Source organism: Sarcophilus harrisii, chromosome 1, assembly GCF_902635505.1.
Source record: "Sarcophilus harrisii chromosome 1, mSarHar1.11, whole genome shotgun sequence".
Lineage (NCBI taxonomy): Eukaryota > Metazoa > Chordata > Mammalia > Dasyuromorphia > Dasyuridae > Sarcophilus > Sarcophilus harrisii.
Window position 1 is genome coordinate 406,055,193 of NC_045426.1, and position 23,198 is coordinate 406,078,390.

Sequence of the window (23,198 nt, forward strand, 5' to 3'; positions counted from 1 at the left end):
GAATGAGTCTCAAGAAACAATGGGTAACAAGAGCTTCAAAATATGAAGGTGAAACTGTCTCCACACGGGAGACTTGACTACTATTCTTGGCATTTTTGCTATGATATTGAAGTCAGTTAATCCCCAAATACTGAATATATTATGATTGTTATTTCCCTCCATTAAGATGCTGCAAAGCCCGCCAAGACTGGGATTCTATGCGTGTTTATGCTTAATGTACATACACAATGGTAAAAGGTTTAACTATCATGAACACAGCAGTTTCCAAGCTAAGCAGCAGATGAACAGGGAATACAAATATGCACCTTTCCCTCTGTGCACTTGTGTTTAACATACTGCTCATTCTTGGCATTTCTTCTGCAGATCAACTAGAATTTCACGCAAGGTAGCAAAGCCATGACAACTGCTAATCTAGTACATGTATGAGCACTCTATACCACTGAAATTTTTTAAAAAAACAAAGGATTATTTAAGAATCACTGCAAGTTAGGTGTACTGATGACAAAAGACGAGATATAAAAGAGTCAATAGGTTAACTAGGATCTTTTATTGTCAGACTTTCTTTGAGCAAATATATAACATTTCTTAAAGGCTGTGGTTTGTCATAAAGGCCCAAAATGGCTTTCATTTATTCTCTTAATGCACAGATGCTGTTGATGCATGTTTGCCTTATATTACAACTTTTCCATATAAAAATAAATGTCCCAAACCAGATTCTTCTTTTTTTTCTGGTTATAATTGCAGATTTATTTACAGGTGTTTGTGAGGACCACTATCAAGAACTTGGGATGATGTATTTTAAAAAATTAAAACAATACAATATAATTTCATGCTCCTTTAAAAGGTCTTCCATTTTACAAGAGTTTGATCTTTTCCCCAATCCCAATAGGGTGCTTTTGTAATCTCCAATCAGAGTTTTATAAGATAGTGTCCTTTAGAGTAACATTTAAAACTTTATAAACTAAAGATCCCACATGTATGGCATATTGTATTGAAAACTGCATTTCTGTATGAGAATAATGTATAAATACAATTATCTTAATCAGCTACTTATCTGTATATAATACAGCAGATACAGAATGCAGACTTGCTACATGGAAAATAAAACTGTCAAAACGTAATTTAGAAATACACTAAAGACGTAGGAAAAATCTGGGATTCTGACTTATTAATAAAACTGCCTTATAAAGTAACCATAAAATTGAAACAACTATAACTCTGAACTATTAAAATGTACAGAAGGACTGTTTACACCATTGCACATCATTATTCCCTTTGCTTTTAATGCTCATGAGAAATGAAATAAAATTAGTTTATATAACATGCATGCATATGCAAGCACATCTACTTAGAAGAATAAACAAAACAACTAATGTCTGTGAAGAAGGCTGCCAGCAGCACTCCAAGCAGAATAGACAATTCGGGTTCCTCTCCCTCTCCCTCATCCCCCAGATTCCTCACTGTACCACTAGCAAAGGAAGTCCGGCTGGAAGGTTAGTGCATAATAGATGGATTCACTTCTCCTCTTCCATGAGTTCTTAAAATTCTTCTGTATGGAAAGAAAGGCTCTCTCTCCTCAGGAGCACAGTTAAGGTCAATTAGTGATGGTTTACAAGGTGAAGGCACTTTTTGCCGCCTCCATGGCAGCATACACACACGCACACACACGTAGACACACATATTTAAGGCATGTATCATCTAAAAGTAATAAAGCTTTGGAAATTTTGCAGACTGTGAAGCTGACAGTTTAATACGTGATTTTTCAAGTTGGCATTGGTAAGGACTTGTGGAGAAATCTTCCCCTTGCAAGGGTCTTGCTTTGCTGATGGCTTGAATCAATCAGCACGCCAGAGCCCTTCTAGGCCAGAAGGTGATATGTTCAGACGTGAAGGTCCTAGGGACCGGCCCAGCTTCTATCGGGAGCTCCCTTGACTTTCATGGCTGCTCACAGATCGGGAGGTGCTATAGCGCTTTTTCACAATCATACTGATATAAGCTTTCATCAATTTGGCTACGTCCACTACCTGTCCGGTGAAACAAAGGGAACAGATCATCCCATCAGACCTGATGATGAGTTTTCCACAATGCACAAACACAATGAACAAATGATTTTCCTTATCAAATGAACATTCCAATGCTTGTCATTTAACAAGAAATATTAAGAGGTCTGGAATCACAGACTGACTCTGACTTAGCTTAAGCTTTTACTATCCTATCATCAACTTTTACTATCCTAAGCTGAGATTAAAGGAAAATCATGATCATGCATGATTCTTCCCATTGGTACTATCATCTTTTAAATTAACTTTTGAGCAGATTTTAATACAAAAGAATTAAAATTATTATATTAAAATAAATTATATCAACAAATTATTGTATTATTACATTAAAATTATTATAATTAAAATATCATAGCTCCAATGATATCAAAATACATGGTAAACACTGTGTTAGTGTTAAAATCCCTATTTAATTAAGCAATTAATGTTTCAGAGACATTAACATATGTGTTTCTTTTAACTTCTGAATTAAATTTTAATATTGGTAATAAAAGCACAAAGAGAAACGGTGATCCTGTGAAAATCACTTAACCTGAGGCTCAACTTGGCTGATAAGACAAATTACAGATGGTGATTACAGAAGAATTTCTAGAGTTCTCCATACCCTTGAAATAAGTGCATAGTTTTTTATTTCTTATGTCTTTTTATGAATGTAATTATTTTTTCCCTATTCTCTTTTTGCATTGTTCTTTCTGCTTATAAACTTAACAATGTTTGCTCTTTATATACTAAAGTATATACTAAACAATATAGTATACACTATATATGTAATATATATAGTATATACAAAATATAGTATATACTAAAGTATACACTAAAAGTGATAAAAATCTGGGTAATTAATTAGAGCTTAATGCTGCATATATATTTTTTTAAAGATGAAATATATTAAAATACAATGATCTGGCCAATGCTAACACAAAAAATTAATCGTTACTGTTTGGTTCATCAAGGATGTTTCTAATGTTATTATTTATTGTCAGTTCTTACCTCACTGGTTTCAAATAGCAGTTCCCTCTCATCAACCACTATCTTGTATGTGTTTGCCAGTGGTGCCCCAAAGGACAGGATATGTTCATACTGGAATACTTCTAGAGGCCTGCCCTCTCCACGCTTGTACACAGACACTGCTTCAGCACTGACCCCGAGCCAGAGCTCTTGTGGAAAGCCACCTTCTTTGCACTATTGGAAATGAGAATAAAATGAGAATTATAGAGACAGCACTAATTATTTAAATACTATGATTACCTCCAAAGAGTTTCTAAATTCTTACATACATATGAGCTTGTTTGTACCTCCCTCATTCTCTTAGGGAAAATGGGAAATGAGATGAACTGTGTTTACAAAGAATACTGAATTTGCCATTTTGATGGCCTAGTTAGTCACACAGCCAGCTAATTCAAAGTACTGATCCACATGATTTATTTTTCTTTTTTTTTTTTGGGGGGGGGGTGGTGGTGGCGGTGGCGATATAATTTTGTTTTACTGGATTTAATAGTTATTTGATTAAAATAGCAATTATTTTGGCAACACAACCTGATCTGCCAAGATTCTTCCAATGAATTAAGGAGCCCAAACTGGAATTAGCAGGCAGGGCTTCTTGCACAGACACTGCTCTAGTTTAAGTTTTGCCCCAAGATCCTTGCTTAACCGACTGTTCCTCAAAGATAATATCAACAGGGCTAAGAGCAATTCCCCACTTGGTGGCTTGGGCTTTTCCCTGAAATAAATATTCTAAGTAAACTAAAGTGATATTTTTGTGTCATAATTGGAATGATGAAAGGCTTTTCTCAAATTATCTTCCTGTCAAACTAATAATCCACTCAGTTCATAGTTTAACATTGCTATAACTCCTATAACTAGTTTTCATCTGAAATATACTGGATACAAGTTTTAAAAACAAATTAGAAAGAGTTTTTGAATCCGTAACTCACTTTTACATGCTATTTTTTAGAGACTGTATTATTCTTACATGGAGTTACATAATACTAATTTATTCTGATGATAAACAAGATGATTGAAGATGTTAAGATATTGCAGTTATAAATAACTTGCTTTTGCACTGGATTGATGTTAATGATGAATGACAAAGCTCATGAGAGGAAAAACTATTAAAAAAATGTATAATTATGTAAACATTTAGAGGTAGAGTGTGGTTCAGCTTCCAAACAGTATGAGTATATTGGAACTACTTAAAACTTTAAGAGAAAAAAAGTTATTTTAGTAATCATTTTTCTCCTCATTCTTCACAAATGTTAGAATTTGTTAGAGATATTTAAAAAAAAATTAATTTAGAAAAACACTTACTGGACCTACTAAAAATGTGTAACAGACCAAAATGTCATATGATTTAAAAAAAAAAATCCACTCAAGGGTTATCTTTTATTTGAATCTATTTGATTATCCTTGAATTATTCTTGCCATATTTCAAAGTCTGAAGCTATACATCATCCTAGCTTATACTCTCAACTACATCTCAGTTATCTATACCAAAATTTCTTAATCTGTGGATCACAACACCATAGGGGGTTACAAAATTATTATTTGTCATCAATAATGGTTTGATTCATATACCTATTTTACCTATCTGCATAACGAGGGTCACATAGCATTTCTCAGGCAAAAAGGGTGCATGAGTGGAAAAAAGGTTAAGAAGCCCCAATCTACAATTCTGATGAGCATGGCTCTTCTCAACAATGAGATGATCTAGACCAATTCCAATGATCTTGTGATGAAAAGAGCCATGTGCACCCAGAAAAAGGACTATGGGAACTGAGGGTGGATCGCAACACAGCATTTTCACTTCTTTTGTTGATGTTTGCTTGCATTTTATTTTCTTAATTTTTTTCCCTTTCTGATCCGATTTCTTTTGTGCAACAAGATAATTGTATAAATAAGTATGCTTATATTGGATTTAACATATTTTTGCCATGTTTAACATATACTGCATTACTTGCCATCCAGAGGAGGGGGTGGAGGGAAAAAATTGGAACACAAGGTTTTTCAAGGATCAATGGTGAAAAATTATTCTTGCATGTTTTGAAAATAAAAAGCTTCAATTAAAAAAAAAAAAAGAAGCCCCAATCTACATTATAGTACTTTGTGTAATATATGGAGTACTATCATGTCTCAATTCCAGTCCCCCTTACCTCTACATCAAAGAGTGTAGACCCATATCCTGGCCACTCTTTAATCAAGGCCATGTATTTGGCCATGGCCTGTTCCTGATTCAATCCCTGTAATTTTTTCCACTTATCAATGATACTGGCTCGAGCAGATGAGACTTCTTCCTTAATCCACATATCCAACATCTGCTCTTCTTCCATCTTTTGTCGGCTAATAGACCCCGTGCGGAAGCTTCTTCTCAGCGTTCCTTCTAAAAAGCTAGTGCGCCTTCTTTCCATTCTCTCCAAAGTTGGGAAGGTTTTAGTGGACTGTGTAATACGAGACTTGAGTCTCTGTAAAGGGTAGACTTCTTCTAAGGCTGGGAAAGGTGTGTGCATTGTATAATCTCCCTGAAGGTACTGAAGCCTCAAGGCAGCAAGAACTTGAAGGTTTTCTTCAGGAGCTGGATAATGACCCCGGATAACTGCTTCATGAGCCTAAAAAGAATGAGACTGTAACTTAAGAAGCCCGATATTCAACCGTGACACATTTCTGCTATCTTTCACTATATCCATCTTTGTGCCCCAAGACCAAGCTCTGGAGGACATTACTTTGTTAACTCCAGAACTCTCTCCCTAGGGACTGTGCAGCTTTAATTGGTAAGTGCCTCTTATGTGTCCCACTCTATTCTGGATGGCTAAAGTGATCCTGCTGTCCATCCACAGAAGTCCTCCATCCCTCTAGCTTTTAAACTCTTTAATTGTAATCAAATTAAAAGTACCATCTCTACTAGAAATGTGTTTTTCTAAGGCTCCATTCTCACCTTTATGATCAAAACATCTCTCCCTGGACACAATTCCTTTATTAGTGTTGACTTCTTCTATTAGAATGGAAGTTCCTTGAGAGCAGGGATCATCTTATTTAAGTGCTTGCCATGTGCTAAGGACATAAAAGATTATTTCCTCTCATTCAGCTCAGCCATTAAGTGGTGCAATGGAACAGAGCACTGAGCCTGACAAAAACCTGAATTCAAATGCAGCCTCTGACACTTCCTAGAAGTGTGAGCTTGGCAAGTCACCCTGTTCCTATGTAATAGGAATAATAACAGAACCTACATTGCAGTACTGTTGTGAAGATCAAATAATTTTTGGATAAAGAGCTTAGCATAGTGCTTGACACATAAAGATGCTATATAAATGCTTATTCTCTTCCATTATTTTCTTACTGATCAACAGTTTATTATCTATTATTTTATTTATATTTATAACTTATTTATTGTTTATTAGCTTATTATTCCTCTATATGACAAATTAGCAAAGTTTCTCATTGTTTGCTAGGGGATAAGAACTATTTGAAAACACACACATGCACACACAGATACACCCACAAATACGCTTTACCTGTTCAAACATAAATGCAAACTCCACACTGTCTTTTGGGACATTATCTGTATCCAAGAAACAGTAAAGTTTGAAGTAGAACTTCCAGGGCAAGTCGCCAACCTCTGATGTGGCAGTGAGCCTGCAAATACAAATTATGATGTACTTTAAGAGACTGAAATAATTGTCAACAGCTATTCCACAGAGAACTTCTTTATTTTTGAATTTTCTTAATGCTTTTATTTTTTTACATGACAATCATTTCCTGATATAACTTCTGCAGAATCTAATTCTGGAGGAAGGTCTAGCAAAACTGACCAAAACTGAATCTGAATATTCTCCTCATCCTTACCACTTTGTCCCAAACTCTGCTTTATGGAGGATTTTTTTTCTATTTGTTGCTCTATGGAATATTTGGTTACTTTTAAATCAACTTTATATAGTTAATGTTTACCACAATAATTAAGATTACATCAATATATAGATGTATATTTATGAGATAGATTTTATATACACAATATACAAGTAAATGGTGCAATAGAGAAGATCACCGTTTCTGAAGTTAGGGAAACTTGCGTACTAATCTGGCATTACACACTTCCTAGCTGTGTGACCCTGAAAGTCTATTGGTCTTAGTTTTTGCAAATGTAATATGGGGATCATTATAATATTGTCAGTTGACAATACTGTCATCTGAGTTGATACAGATTGAAAGGCTTGCTTATTAAAGAAAAATAAAGGCATGATGATTGTTGGAGGGGATGCGGAAAACTGGGACATTGATGCATTGTTGGTGGAGTTGTGAACGAATCCAACCATTTTGGAGAGTAGTGCATACCCTTTGATCCAGCAGTGTTACTACTGGGATTATATCCCAAAGAGATTATAAAGAAGGGAAAGGGACCTGTATGTGCACGAATGTTTGTGGCAGCCCTTTTCATAGTGGCTAAAAACTGGAAACTGAATGGATGTCCATCAGTTGGAGAATGGCTGAATAAATTGTGGTATATGAAAATTATGGAATATTACTGTTCTGTAAGAAATGACCAACAGGATAATTTCAGAAAGGCCTGGAGAGACTTACATGAACTGATGCTGAGTGAAATGAGCAGGACCAGGAGATCATTATATACTTCAACAACAATACTATATGATGACCAGTTCTGATGGACCAGGCCATCCTCAGCAACGAGATCAACCAAATCATTTCTAATGGAGCAGTAATGAACTGAACCAGCTATGCCCAGAAAAAGAACTCTGGGAGATGACTAAAAACCATTACATTGAATTCCCAATCCCTATATTTATGCCCACCTGCATTTTTGATTTCCTTCACAAGCTAATTGTACAATATTTCAGAGTCTGATTCTTTTTGTACAGCAAAATAACGTTTTGGTCAGGTATACTTATTGTGTAGCTAATTTATATTTTAATATATTTAACATCTACTGGTCATCCTGCCATCTAGGGGAGGGGGTGGGGGTGGGGGTAAGAGGTGAAAAATTGGGTGGGTGGGGGGTAAGAGGTGAAAAATTGGAACAAGAGGTTTGGCAATTGTTAATGCTGTAAAGTTACCCATGTATATATCCTGTAAATAAAAGGCTATTAAATAAAAAAAAAAAAAAAAGAAAGAAAGAAAAATAAAGGCAGGAGAGAGTTGTTATAGTATCTCAATAAAAATGAGAGTAAATTAATATTTTCTATGTGACAACTTTGCTATATTTTATTTAATGACTAAGGAAATGGGATAATACAAACTAACAAAAACAATGAATAAGAAAAAAGTAAGATAATAGAGATTACTATATATGCTGGTACATTTTAGAATTCCTACTGTGGGATTTTAAGGAGACTTACTTTTCAAACTTGGCTAAGACATCAGCCACTATAGTTCTGCTTTCAATTGCTTTATCAGCAGTTCCATTGTACTCAAAGAGAGCAAACATGTTTCTGCTATCCTCCATGGCTAAACCTCTAATTAATTTTTCAACAACCTGAAAAACAAAAAATTCGACTCGTTAGTTTCATTGAGTTCTCTTAAGTTTTTAAGAAAATTAATTAATAAGCACACCTTTATCTGAAATTAAAATTAACATATCTCAATTCAGAAGCAATAACACTTAATTTTTGTTACAAGGGATCTTTGTTGGATATGGGAAAGGAGAGAAGAATTTTCAGAAATAAAGATGTTTTATGTTGTCAGTCATTCAATTATCTCCCCAATGTCTATCCAAGTTCATGTTAATTGTTTCCATGGTGTTATCTACCCGTCTCTTCTCCTATTCCTTTTTCCTTTTGCCTTCAATTTTCTCCAACATCAGGGTCTTTCCCAATGACTCTCATCTTCTCATTATGAAATCAAAGTATTTAAGCTTCAATAATGACTTTCTAGTGAATAATTTGTATTATTTTTAAAGTATTAACTGATTTAATCCCCTTGCTATCAAAGAGATTTTCAAAAATCTTCTCCAATACGAATTCGAAAGGGTTAGTTAATTCTGTGGTATTGTTTTCCTTCTTTATAGTCCAGCTCTCCTATTGGAAAAAAAACCAAAGCTTTGACAACAAGGCAATAATAGCTTTGCTTTTTTAATATTCTGTCTATCTTTGCTACAGCAACAGACAATTGCTGTCTGCAGTGATCATTGAGCCTAAGAATATAAAGTACTTTCATTTCTTCCCACATTCTTTGCAAGTGCTGGGATTAATTGCGAAGATCTTGGTTGTTTTGATGTTAAGCTTCAAGTCAGCTTTTACATACTCTTATGTTTAACTAGAAGCATTTCAATTCTTTTTCACTTTCTACCATCATACTGGCACTCTACATATCTGAGAGGGTTGATATTTCACCTGACAAGCTTAATTCCAGATTTTGATTCATCCAATCTAGCACTTCGCATGACACATTCTGCATGTAAGTTTAATAAGGTGACAGTATATAATCTTGTCATACTACTTTTCCAATATTAAAACAACCAGCTGTTCTATGTTTCTAATTATTGCTTCTTAACTGTCATACATACAGTACGAGTAAGATGATCTCGTACTCCCATCTCTTTGAGAACCTGCCATGCTGGGGTCTACACATTCAGAGGCTTTAGTGTTGTCAATGAAGCAGAAGTAGATTTTTGTCTGGAACTCATTTGCTTTCTCCAAAATCCATAAAATATTAACAATTTGGTTTCTAGTTCCTCTGTCTCTTCAAAAAGCAATCAGCTCTTCTGGCAATTCTTGTTTCATATAATGCTGAAGTCTAGCTTGCAGAATTTTAGGCAGACCCTTGCTGGTATGTGAAATGAGTTTAATTGTTTGGAAATTTGAAAATTCTTTAGGACTGAGATGTAAACCAATCTTTTCCAATTCAGTAGGCTGAGTTTTCCTAATCTGCTAGCTTATGGAATACAGCACTATAACAGAATCAACATTTAGAGTTTTAAATTACTCAGCTAGAATTCCACCACTTCCACTAGCCTAATTGTCAGCAATGCTTCCTAAGACACATCTGACTTTATTTTCCAGGATGTCTGGCTCTAGATCAGTAACCACACTATCATGGTCATTGGTGATATTGAGACCTTTCTTGTATAGTTCTTCTTTGTATTCTTGTTATTTCATCTACTTCTTTTAAAACCCTACCATTTTTTTGTCTTTTTTGCATGAAGTATTCCCTTGATATCTTGAAATCTTGAAGAGATCTCTTGTTTTTCCCATTCTATTGTTTTCTTTTATGTCTTTACATTCCTCATTTAAGAAAACCTTTTATCTTTCCTTGTTATTCTCTGGAGTTCTACATTAAGTTGGATATATCTTTTCCTTTCTCCTTGACTTTTCACTTTCCCTCTTTCCTCAAATATCTGTAAATTTTCATTGTTTTTCTCTTTCTTAGGAATTTTTGTTGTTACTTTCTGGAGAATTTTGTAAACCTTTATTCAATTCTTCAAGTGCTTTATCTACCCGATTTAAACCCTTAAATCTATTCATTACTTCTACTTTATATTCATATGGCGTGTTATTTATGTTATATCTATATAGTCTGATGATTTTCCTTACTTTCTTCAATTTAAGCCTGATTTTTGTAATAAAAAGCTCATAATCTGAGCCACATTCAGCTCTTGGTCTTGGTTCAACCTACTCTATAGAACCTCTCCACCTCTGGCTGTAAATATAATAAATCTAAATAAATAATTGCTCTGATTTCCATATTGATCATATAATATTGTCTACATGTAGTCAACTTTTATGTTGTAGAAATAACAGTTTGCTATGATCAGCAAGTTATCCTGACAAAACTATTATTCATTGATTGCTCTGCTTCACTGCTTGTACTCCAAGGTCAAACTTGCTTGTTATTTTACTTATCTTTTGATTTCCTACATTAGCATTCCAATTCCCTATAATAAAGAGGACATATTTTTTGATATTGTTTCTAGAAAATCTTGTAGGTTCTTCATTGAACTTTGGTCTCTGGATCTGTGGCTGCAGCATATACTTGCATTATTATTATTATGCTGAATGATTTGTCTTGGAATTGAACACACACAAACAGTCATTTTTGAGATCATACCTCAGCACCACTTTTCTCACTCTTTTACTGATTATGAGGAAGACTCCATTTCTTCTAAAGAATTTTATACTCCCTCTCCATATCTTGCTTATTTTCTAAGTTGTTTTTAAGTTCTAATCAAATCAGTTAAAACCAAATCCTGGAAAAAGTGCATCAACCTATCCTCCCATGGCTCTATTCACTATCCTTGATACTTTCTAATGAAAAGAGTTCTCTCTGGCTATATTCTCTTTTATCAAATGTAAAGCTCCTTAAGGTATGTGACTGCCTCTACTTTACAGTGATGAGCACATAGTAAATATGTATATTCTTCCTTTTTTTTTTTTTTTTCTTCCTTCCTTTTGAGGCAGCTGCTGGCACAGCGTTATAAAATACTGGGCTGGGAGTCAGGAAAATTACAAATTCAATGAGAGACTCCAGAGGGCTGTCTTTTATCTGTTAAAATTTATTAACTCTAAGGAGTATCAATAGTGACTTCAGCAAGTTTCTTGTGGAACATTTCCTGCATGTTGGAAACTACTGTGGATTTTATATTGCTCCATGCTTACTTTAAGATTAAGTGGAAAATGTGGTTATTAGCCCCACACATTTCATAGCTGTGGTCACTGAGATGACAAGCAAATATTTACATTTCTATGCAGATATGATATAATGAAGCTAGGTTACACTGTACGTCTTGTCAGTATTAGTTAGTTCCTTTGTGATTACAGTAATTTAAATTCTCTAAGATACCTACTGACTTGCAAATATATTTTACCAAGAATTTCAGAGAGACATTCTTTCTAAATTATCCTTATCATTTTCTCCCTCCTCCATCTCTAACAAATATTTTGGTTTTACATGCATGTGGTTGACTTTAGGAACTCATTTCTAAATCTGTAAAACTGTTGTTCTATGGATATATGAAAATAATACTTTGACCTATATATGTTAAAGTAAAACAGTAAAATAGGAAAATACCCCCGAAAGAAAATCTCACCTCTCCAGCTGTAGTATGAGAGTTGACTGTGATTTTGCAGGATCCTCCACCATGGCAATAAACAATAGATGTCATTTCCTGCCTATTAATCAGGGCTTCTATTTCATCCCGAGAAGGCACAAACTCTCTGCATTTGGTTTTTTTAAGAGATTCATAAACGAAGGCAGCATATTTTTCCATTTCTGTTCCTGGAAACTGTTCTCGTATCCTAGGAGACAAGCACTGGCCTTTAATTACAAGTTTTAAGGAAAAATCTTAATGGAAGAACTGGTAGTCTGTGTTGCTGGGGACTTCACTTAAGATCCAACAAGGCAAAGGGCCTCCAGAGGCCACCAAAGCCAGGTACAGTGATTCGTTGGCACTGGTCACTGTTTGGGGTACATGCCCATTTTATGTGGATTTTAGTTTAAACAAGAGAAAAAACCGACTAAATGTTTAAAGGAGTACACTTCTTGTTGCCAGTTCAACTTTGACTCATGGTACTTACCCTTTAACACCTGAGGCTCTCATTCAAACTCAAACACTCTTGGGGGGGAAAAAAGGGAAAAAACAAAACCCCAAACATCCTTTACCCACAGCAATGTAAAGTAAATAAAAACAGGAATCTGATTTTTCTCTGTGGAATATAAAATGCCAATTCATTTTTCTTATTAAGTGGCCTAAAGGGCAGGCTACTCTCCCTGATTTAATGTGATGTCTAATGACAGATATGAGCATAAAAATCATGTAGGTGATTTCTAAGACAAGTTCTTCCTGCCCTGGGACCCTACAAAACCTGCCTTTTTAAAGTGGTTTGACTCACCATCTCACCAAGACTTTCCAATCCTAAAAACCTCTGCCCTGGCTACCCATTCTTTATATAGGTTATTTTCCCTTATTAGAATGTAAACTCCTTGAAAGAAGGACCTATCTTTTTTCATCATTTTGTATCCTGATCATTGGTTTAAGTACTTAATAAATATGGGTTTCGTGCCCCCCACCCCACATTCTTCAGGGAACCTTAAAACTTGGCAATAGAGAACTTTAGACATCTTCAGAGTTCTCCATCTTTTTCAATTTGAATGAATTATTGCATAAATGAAATGCATACAACTTTCATTTGGGTGAGGCAACACAGAGATAAAATGAAAATACACCTAATAATAACACCCCCTCCCCCCCAATCATTCTAAAGAAGACTTTTTCTGCCTTTACCTTTTCAGATGAAATTTCAGATATTTAAGAATCCCACGACTGGGCAGGAAGGTGCAGCTCAGGCAAGTCAGAATCTGCCAGCTGTAGAGATTCCCCACACTGCCCGGATGGGGCACTTTGTTGGTTTGTTTGATAAGCTGGCAATAAAGCTCATCACGGAGAGGTCGGAGATCATGTCCAGTCTGAAGGATGCCTTGAATAATAGGGATAGGATCGGACATGGATTCGAGTTGCTGGAGGGAATTGAATATCTTGATAGCTTCATCCTGAAGAGTTGTATAGCCCTTGTCTTTTAGCACTAGGAATACAAGACAAAAAATTAGGGAAAACTTTTTAAAAGCTTTGGGTGAATACATCAATTGAGCAACAGACAAATTATGTGGAAGCTGATATGAGAATAGGTAAGATTACAACAGTGAAAAGCATGTTGGATTTAAAAGTTTAGAGGTTAGGATTCAAAATCTGCCTCTGAGATCACTATATATCGTTTGACCTTGTGCAACTTTCTATTCAGTAAAATGGGGGAACCAGATTAGATGGACTTCTAAGTCTTTTCTAGCCTCAAATCTATGATGCTATTAGATGGTTTAGATTAATTTTAGAGGAAAATGAGAGGAATAAATATTTCATGTGGATTTTACTTTTAAAGATGCATATAACAGATCACATTTAAAAGTGAATTATAAAAGTATTCAATTTCTGTACCATGTAGCTTTATGTAATTCATCTATTTTTCACAGGATCAAATTGAGAGATAGAAGGAATCTTAGAGATCACCTACTTCAACTTGTTCATTTTACAGAGATGGAAACTATGGAAAATTAAGGGAGGTCACACAAGTAGAAATTAGCTTATGTGTAAGACCACTGAGTTCTTCAATCTTTTTTAAAAGAGATTTTGTGTGTCCTTTTAGTTCTCAGCACACCTCAGTCTAATATTGGGAATCTTAACTTGAAGTCTGTAGACTTAATTTTATTTATTATTATTTTTTTTAGGCAATTGAGGTTAAGTGACTTATTCAGGGTCACCCAGCTAGGAAATATTAAATGTCTCATTTGAACCTGGGTCCTCTAGATGTCAGGGCCAGGAGCTCTATTTACTATGCCATCTAGCTACTCCAGTAAACTTAATTTTAAAAAATATTTTTCATTAACTATATTTCAACATAACTTGCTTCTTTTATTATTCTGTCTTTTGTGCATTTACATCATTCTGAGGAGGACTTCACCAAACCAACAAAGGGATCCATAACACAAAAGAATTTAAGAACTCCTGCCAACAGTCTTTCTCCACCTAGTCTAAACTAACCACTGAAAACATCTCTGTGCAGAATTAAGAATTCAACATAAAGACAGTATCACACTGCTATTTAGAAGTGAACCTGTCTACTCCTTTCAGACTGCTTTCTAAGCTATATTAGAAATAAAAATATGAGTCCTATATGAGTCAAGTCTAAAAATGTCCTGTCAGTTCTGAAGAGAGAACCAGTCATCCTTTTGACCTCACAAAAACATTACTCTTTTGGCAGAAAGAGCTGGTTCAAGTGATTAAGTTAGAATTAAACATACCAAGAAAATGTTTTTGAACAGTTTATATTTAAGAATATAAGTCTATACTTACAGTTCAGATTAATGTCCCCATAAGGCAAGGGCAGAAGTGGTGAGTGCAACGGGTGATTGGTGTAACGCAGGATGGGATTTCGCTTGTAAATTTGTTCTACCACATCAGAATTCAGGCAGTTCTCCTTTAAAAATAATTTTCAAAAATTAATTCGAATTTTTTTTTGCATTTTATTGCAAACAAGTACAATAAAGAATGCAATGTATGAACTTTGTGTTTAAAAGAGGATTCATTGCGTAGAAAATCTATGAATGGCCAAAAAATTACTTCTAAAATTAGTATTACTTCTAAAAAATTATTGACAGTTAAAAGCACAAAGAGAGCCAAATTCTCTGCCTTGGAAAACTCTCAGTATGAAGTTCTTCTGAGGGAAACATTTTTCTTAATTTTAACTTGCAAATATTTCCCTAAAGCATTTCTAGCATCATTTCCAGAAAACTGTACCCTTTTAAAAGTGGAATAGTATACTTAGAAATCATTTGATAAGTACCATTTAACCTAATTATGTTTTTTAAAAAATGTACAACTTTCCCTCCCCAAATAAACCCTCCCTAAGCTCCTTAATTTTTGTAATGTGTGCAGAAAGGCCATCAATAAAAATGAATTCAACAAAAATGTAGTTCCTAAAGTAACTAAAAATTACTGTTTCACAATTCATACATTTGCTTACTTTCCTTCTTCCTAGTATGTAACCACTACACAGATATTTTCACCATATATTTATGTTGCTAAAACAGTGTACTTGAAGCAAGAGAAGTCCAGCTATTTTTACTGCTTCAGTTTTTAAAAGTGGAGAAAAACCCAATGAATCACTCCATCACAGTCATTTTAATGTTTTTAATGAAACTTTCTTATTAGTATTCCTTTATAAAACGTTATTTCTTTTATTTAAAAAATGGAATGAAAATCATTGTTTCTCAAATTATTTCAGATTTGAACATTTTTATTTAATTTTCTTAAAAATCAAGAAAAAGGATAAATGGAAAAATTAAATTAAATTCAAGAGATATTCTGCAAAGAGAACTCTGCAAACTTTCATATAACATTTCCTGGCATTTGGGTCATAAAAACTCTTGGACTATTTTGTTACTTTAGAGCTGGCCCACAAGAAAGTTAAACATGGATATAGTAGAAAATTCTTTTAATTTATCCTCTTTAGGTCCATTGAAAGGAATAATTGTTTTAGGAGTTGATAAAGGGAAAAATCCAAGGTTTTCAATATCTCACTAGAATATTGTCTTTATCTTGTTTTTACAAAGCAATTATGTCACAAACTTTGTGTTCATTATTATTTTCATATTTTCCCTTTAATATTTCCCCACTTCAAGAAAAACAATGAAAATAGTTTGTTATTAAAAACAAGAAATGTAATTAATGTTCAATTTTGTTTCAGCAAATAATTTTATGCCTTCTTTGACATCTGGGAAACATGAATAGTGCTGCTTCCATGCTTTTGACCTCACAAAAATATTATACTTTTGGAAGAAAGAGCTGACTCTTTCTTCCATATAATTATGAAAATTTGCTTCTGGCCCTGATAGGTCCCAGAGGTACAGAGGGGTTCTTCTCATAAGTTAACTAATTGCCCATCATCCTAGATTTCTAGATTCAACTGGGAAGAAATACCAGTAGTTGTTTATAAACCAGAGCTGATACAAATATAACTGATAAGCAACAGCTAAAAACAAAAGGCCTACCAAATACCCAGTATGGACTTTTATTCTGAGAAGTCCAGAGAGTACCTACAGTACAATGATAGAAAATTTCACACCTTATTAGATAAGATGTACCTGGCAGAACTCATACTCTGATATCTCTGATATCAAAGGCCAGTTCAGCCAGTTCAGACAAAGTTCAAATTTCCAAAATATGACCATTAAAGTCTAAAGTATATAAACTCTTGGCTGAAAGATGGAAAGTCAGATAAAAAGTAACTTAATTTTCTTGTTTAATCAACGCAATCATCCCAACATTTCTGATAAAAGACTAATAACTGAGCAGTAAGGGTCCTTTGGGCAAATGGATACAAAGATAAGAACAAAAATAAAAATTCGGCTGTATAGTTCTACCTTACCTTGATATCTTGGATCAGTTGCTGGGTAGGAGTATCAATTGGAGCTTTGGTCTCAGTCACATTTTGTATGGCGCTGGACCACCGGGTCGCCTCATTGAGCAATTTGGTGTAGAGCCGGTAACAGTGCTTCCGTCCATATACGGTGACATTCCAGTAGCCTGAAGTATCATGAAACACACACACACAATTACAGACCGCCTGAACCAAGGAGTCTGACTTGAGTTATTTCTTTGTGAAAATCATATCACAAATGTGATTAAAGGTCCTGCTCCCCCTCTCAAGTTGAGGTCTATGCCACTGTGATAGTACTGCTCTTGGGTCACTAGAAGAACTTTTCTTCCAACTTCTTATTCCTTTCCCTTAGACTCACTTTAATAAATGAAAATGGATGGAAGCTGCTTAAGTTTTCTTCCTCTTCCCTTCCACCCACCCTCCTTCAAAATACTACTCTGATGAATTTAAGACAAAAATAATGGGAAAGAAAAAAGATGAAGAAAAATTTTAAGAAAGAAAAAAGAGGATCACCAAAATAAAAAAAAAAAAAAAAAAGAAAAGTTACCAACTCTCCTAGTCCTTTTCAAATTACAATCTATTAAAAACAGAAATGGTTTCTTCTGGATAAGTTTATGCATCTTGCTTTTCTATTAATTTCACTGACAGTTGGGACTGTGCTTTATGTTGCATGTACAACTGATTACAATGGTATACATTTTTAATGAAGATGAAAACACGAATGCAAGATGATTAAATCTCACTGCATCTGTAAGATAATTTACAAACTGTGCCATGTCAATTATTCCTCCTCCCACTAAAAACTAGAGTAACTACAACTAACCGATTCCTAAAGACAGGCAAAACTGCTGTGTATTTTGTTCTCTAGTGGAAAAAGATTTTAACTGCAATTTTTTAATTAAACAATTCTTTGGTCAAGGCACTGTATGAAAATATATTTCTTATATAATAAATAACAAAATGTCCATTCTACCAGTAATGATATATCTAAAGAAAAACTGCCAAAGTTTGTTTCTGAACATCATTTTTACATCAATCTGTTAACTTAAAATTAATTACATCTTATTTGCATCTAGTGGAATATACATAAGCATAATTGTAACTGATGCTTATGAGGAGTGGCTAGAATTTTCAAATCTCAGAAAAATATCATCTACTCCTTTTCTTGCCCTTATATAAACTTTTCTACAACTCAGAAGTATATAGAAAAACTTCAAACTTATTTATATATGTATTTTGAATCTTAAAGTCAATTCCATAGAAAACAGTCTTAAAAAGATACAAAAAGCAATAAAAAAACTGAAGAGAAATGAACAGAGCCATTGAGAATAGAAATACTGTACCATAGTAGTTTTTATGAGAAGTCATAATAGAAACAAACCAGTTACCTGTCTCTTTGAAGATTTTTTCATCAGGTGGGACAACAGAACAGAGGCTATTCAGGACCAGAGTGCCCAGTTTCAGAGCATTCTTTTCTGAGCTTTTGTAATAATCCAAGGAGTTGTGTGTTAGAACAAACCAACGCTTTTTCAGCTTGAGTGAAGACATCTTGGGACTGTTTTTCACCTCCTTGTGCAACCATCCTTGGGAGAAAAAAATATTTACATGACGAGGATTAAATCATACAAAATCTACTAAGAACAAATCAGGTGAAACACATGTGGTTGCATTCTTGCTATATGGTTTAAAACTCCTTGTGCCAAAAAGATAATTTTTAGAAGACGATAAAATGAATGTGAAATTAACTTTTAAACAATGTCACTTATCAAAACACTATCCAAGAATACTCTTACAGCGCACACTACGCTTTGGGAAATATCTTCGCAATCTCTTGATCGTTACCTCTCACGATAAATTCTTGCCCCTCAACTCGGGTATCTCCTTTTGACCTCTGCAGAAGAGTTATCCAGTGGTGCATTTCCTCTGGTGTATCAGCATTGCAGTGAAGGACCCGGTTAGCAGTGATGATCACAAATGAATTAGGCCTGTGCCCAGGGAGGAGAAAGTGGAAAAATCTATTAGCTTGACTGTCAACATAACCTTTGTTTGAACCACAACTAAAATGACTCTTTCCTGGCTTACCAATCATAGGTATAAACACTGCTGTGCTATTTGTATTTTATATTAAAGCAAACACTGCTCACTTTTAGAGCATTTATTTTAAGCTTGATTAACCTTTACACTTGGAGCAACACATTCTCAAAGTTCTGGGAAGGGAAAACATTTTTAATGCAAAATTTTCCAAATGAAAATCTGGCTAGTTCTGGGAAAGCTAAATAAAATGACTTTTTTGGGGGTGGGGGGAATGACTTTCCAAAGTCAACTCTTTTGGGTTATATTAGTGTGGACTAGTAATTTACAACAGGAAAATACTACTGATGTAAGAAATCAGGAAAAAGTTTAAAAAATGAAACATCTTAGAATCTCTTTTCAAAGTTATTTCATATTAGCATTGGAATGAGGGCCAGGAAGACAGGGCAAAGTCACAGATTGTTTCTTTTGTCCCTTTCTGTTCTGAAAAATTTTGATTTCTATAGGACTCTGTTACTACTGGTGGCCTCAGGTTAATATGTTAATTATGACAGCAAATGAGTCTGGACTCAAATAGTTTAAAATATTTTTGGAAAGAAGTTATGGGTTGAAGATATTAGTGTCGAAAGAGACAGAAAATGAGATGCTATGTTGTTTATATCCTTAATAACCTCCATTACTGCTAATTAATTGTAATATACAATTCATTGTTATTTGTTATTATTTTTGTTTTCTTAGTGTATAATTACTATCTCAACTAGCAATGTACAGTTAATAAGGAAGTTTCCTAAAGGGAAAGAAACATGGTATTTCCAAATGTTTGAAGTGAATATGAATAAGGAAATTATTCTAGAATACAATTTGTAACACCAAATTATTCAAATATTCAAAAAAAATACTTTGCTCAAATAAATACTCTAAATGGTCAAAATAATTGACTGAAACCTCCTTAGTGAACAGTGCCTTATGCACAGAGCTTAATAAATATTTGTTGAATAAATGAATGAAAGACATCATAGAAGTCTTGTAATTTCAATTTAGTTAGTTTTTAATGGAGTATTAGAGACTAAACTAGTTCCTTCCTTTAATTACAATCTAATTAGGGAGCTAAAATCATATTTTACAACATAGTAAATTCTATGAAGTTTAAAAAAGGGAGACAGTAAGCTGGAACAGTGGTGGTGATTTTATGAAAGGGTGAAACTACTAGGGCATAAAGTTCCACAAGGGAAGATCTATCTTTATTTATCTTGGTATCTCCAATTCTAAGTATATGCTCAGGATGTAGCATGTACTTAACTGCTGAATGAATTTGACTTGAAATTCAGTATAGTGGAGGGGATTGGAATTGGGTGAAGGCAGAAAGAACTTCATTCAAGATACAAACTGCGTAGGCAATTTCTTAAGAATTTGAGACAACTTTCTAAGAGAATAAATTGTAGAGAAAGTATCTTCATTGGTAGAGAGAGGTTCTTTATCCCTAAGCTCCCTATTCTGAATGTGAAATGAGGACAGATTAAAAAAGTAGACAGGAGCAGGGGAACATTCAACAAGAAGCAAATATACAAAATTATTGAGAAAATTGTGAGATAGTTGGCCTGAGTATTAGGATCTTACTGGGGAACATTAAGTGGGAGATAAGGTTGGATGGATAGAGGGAGCCCATATTTTGGAGACTGCCAGTTCTCATGCCTCAACAGGGTTATTCCAATGTAATTTTTAAATTTTTCTAAAAATATACTGTTTGATAATAAATTATAAAATAAATTCTGATTCATTGTCCTAAAGATATGTTGTTAGAAAAAATAATATCAGTTCATCTTCTTTTATTTAATAGTTTTATTTCCTGAAATTTTATCTATGTACCTAATTTCTAGGAAGTGGGGAAAAAAGCCTATACAATATCTCCTCTAAAGAGTACTTCAGAATGATTACAATTATACAAAGAATTTCATTCTTTAAGGGGATAGAAGAATAAAGAGGTTAGTGTCCTATTTTATATAAACCTTATTATTTGTTCATAGAGTTTTCTTTTTAAAAAATTATTATTAAAGGTGGGTCAGGGAAATCCAAAGTAATATTTCTTCCATAATGGTTTTCAGTGATTTATAAATCCAAATTCAATTACATTCATGACCAAGTGGAGGTTATTTTGATAGCCTTATACTGAAAATCTATAAAAAGTTAATTGCTTCTTCCCTATTTTTTTTTCTATGAACCACAGAAGATTTGCTTAATGACACAAAAAAGACGATGGAAAAAACAGTGAGTGACTCAAGAGGCAGAAGACTTCTAGCTCAATGAGACCAGAAAAATCACAGTATTGTTAAGTCTCAGTTTTCTCACCTACAGAACTGAGATAAAAATACTTGTTACCAACCTCACCAGGTTATTGTGAGGAACATGTTTTGTGAATTTGGAAACTCAAAAGAAATGCAGCCAATACTGTTTGGGACCCCATGCTCTTGATCTTTTGTTTTCAAACAAGTTACATATATTGTATACTGGCCATAACATTATTTTATCATTGAGTGAGAAGAAAAACTGGTCAGATATGAAAAAAAACCAAGAAAGGAAAAAGGAAGCTATATTTTTAAGTTTATTAAGATATGAAAATAGGATGCAAGAAAAATAAATGAAATTACCTATCTGGGTTGTCAGAAGCACACACAGAATCAATCAACCCCACGTCCAAAGTGCCCTGCAAGAGAGTATGAGAGAAGGAATTAGGAAAGCAGTAGTTTGTAAATTTGAAATTATATAGCTCAGCAAAAAGTAAATAAATAAATAAATTAAAAAAAATTAAGAGTTCTCTTTATCCTTTGTTAACTGAAAAATAAAAAGATTTCCCATTCAAGAGGAATTTGCATTTTCAGAAAATACTCATTTCCTCTATTCAGTACTGAACCCAGAGTGAAACTCCTCTCTTTCCAAGGAAAGAAATTCTGGATCTCTTAAAAGCTCACCCTTGAAATCTAACTTTGGGATAAAGAGGAACAATTTAGCTTAAACTGGATACCTCCTCTATGACTAGCCAAAAACAATGGCTAGGGGGTTAACAATGAGGGGATCAAAGTCATCAGTCTAGCCTCTTTGACAAAAAAAGTTTTTCTAGTTCATTCTGATTTTTTTTTCTGGCCTTGAGTTTTACAAATTATTATCTGCTCAAGTTACAGGTTCATCATTAAATATAATGGAAAAGCAACTTTGTCAGCTTTATTTTGTTATTGGCCCTCAATGTTAATCAAATAAAAGATATTATTCTTTTCTCTCCCCCCTCCCCCAGTTTAACTTAGTATTCTTAATTTCTTCAACCTATGTTAGCTGCTAAGTAAAGCTTTCACTTACCACTGCATTTTGTGGATTTGCTTGTTCATCATGCATCTCCCGAATCTCTTGGTCTGTGGATGCATGAACTTGACTCAGCACACTGAACCAGTGACTGTAAGAAGGAAGGAGTGGGTGTCATTTTTTTTTTTAAACAAAAAAAGGTCAAAATCTGAATTTATAAAAAAGGCTGACCTAGAAGAAGGGGCCTCTGATTTCTATCTGGTTATATTACAAAGAAAATCAAGAGTCAACTTGTGTTTTTTGGCTTGTTCAGAAGCAGTTAAAAATATAGTAATCAATTGCTTTTAACTTTCCTGTAGGAAAACTGCAGGGGATAATGAGACTTCTCTCCCACTACCTCCTGCCCACTATATTATTCAATATAGTAGAAAATACACTTATAGGAAAAAAAGAAACATGATGAACCTACATAATTAGTAAACTTAGTAAAACATTTGCTAGTTATTCCATAAAAATTCTTTTTGCCAAATACACTTATTGAGTTGTTGTTGAAAAAGAACATAAATAGGAAGTGGCAACATAAATAAGGAAAGAAATGGGAAAACCAGGCAGTTTTTAAATGTTCAGAAATATTATCTTAGATGAATTATTTAGCAAAATTATATCACTCACATTTCTAGGTCATCAGTTACCCATACACGATATGTTTCTACTCAAATGAGTCAAACTATTTTTCCATAATAGAACTAGAAATCTAAAATTATTGGGTTCATCAGAACTACCTCTCTCATATCATGTTATAACACAAAAGTTCCTTAGATCATGTTCAGTATTAAAATGTTTTTCCACTTAAATTATCATCAAAGGCAAAAAATAAAGAGAGCATAAG

General features: G+C 34.0%; 1 protein-coding gene across 1 annotated transcript in view; it reads right to left on the reverse strand.

Annotated features, from left to right (window-relative positions):
* Positions 1–527: 527 nt before the first annotated feature.
* The window catches only part of MYO10 (myosin X), a 220,568-nt gene continuing 197,897 nt past the window's right edge, over positions 528–23,198 (reverse strand). Inside the window, exons 29-41 of the mRNA XM_003759635.4 lie at positions 22,367–22,460; positions 21,664–21,719; positions 18,830–18,972; positions 18,376–18,570; positions 16,976–17,133; positions 14,902–15,025; positions 13,282–13,579; positions 12,088–12,295; positions 8,402–8,538; positions 6,566–6,686; positions 5,210–5,662; positions 3,051–3,242; positions 528–2,024 (exon numbers count right to left, since the gene is read on the reverse strand). Coding sequence (XP_003759683.1) covers positions 1,914–2,024; positions 3,051–3,242; positions 5,210–5,662; positions 6,566–6,686; positions 8,402–8,538; positions 12,088–12,295; positions 13,282–13,579; positions 14,902–15,025; positions 16,976–17,133; positions 18,376–18,570; positions 18,830–18,972; positions 21,664–21,719; positions 22,367–22,460 — 2,290 coding nt within the window. The 3' untranslated portion in view covers positions 528–1,913. The remainder of the gene's footprint in view (positions 2,025–3,050; positions 3,243–5,209; positions 5,663–6,565; positions 6,687–8,401; positions 8,539–12,087; positions 12,296–13,281; positions 13,580–14,901; positions 15,026–16,975; positions 17,134–18,375; positions 18,571–18,829; positions 18,973–21,663; positions 21,720–22,366; positions 22,461–23,198) is intronic.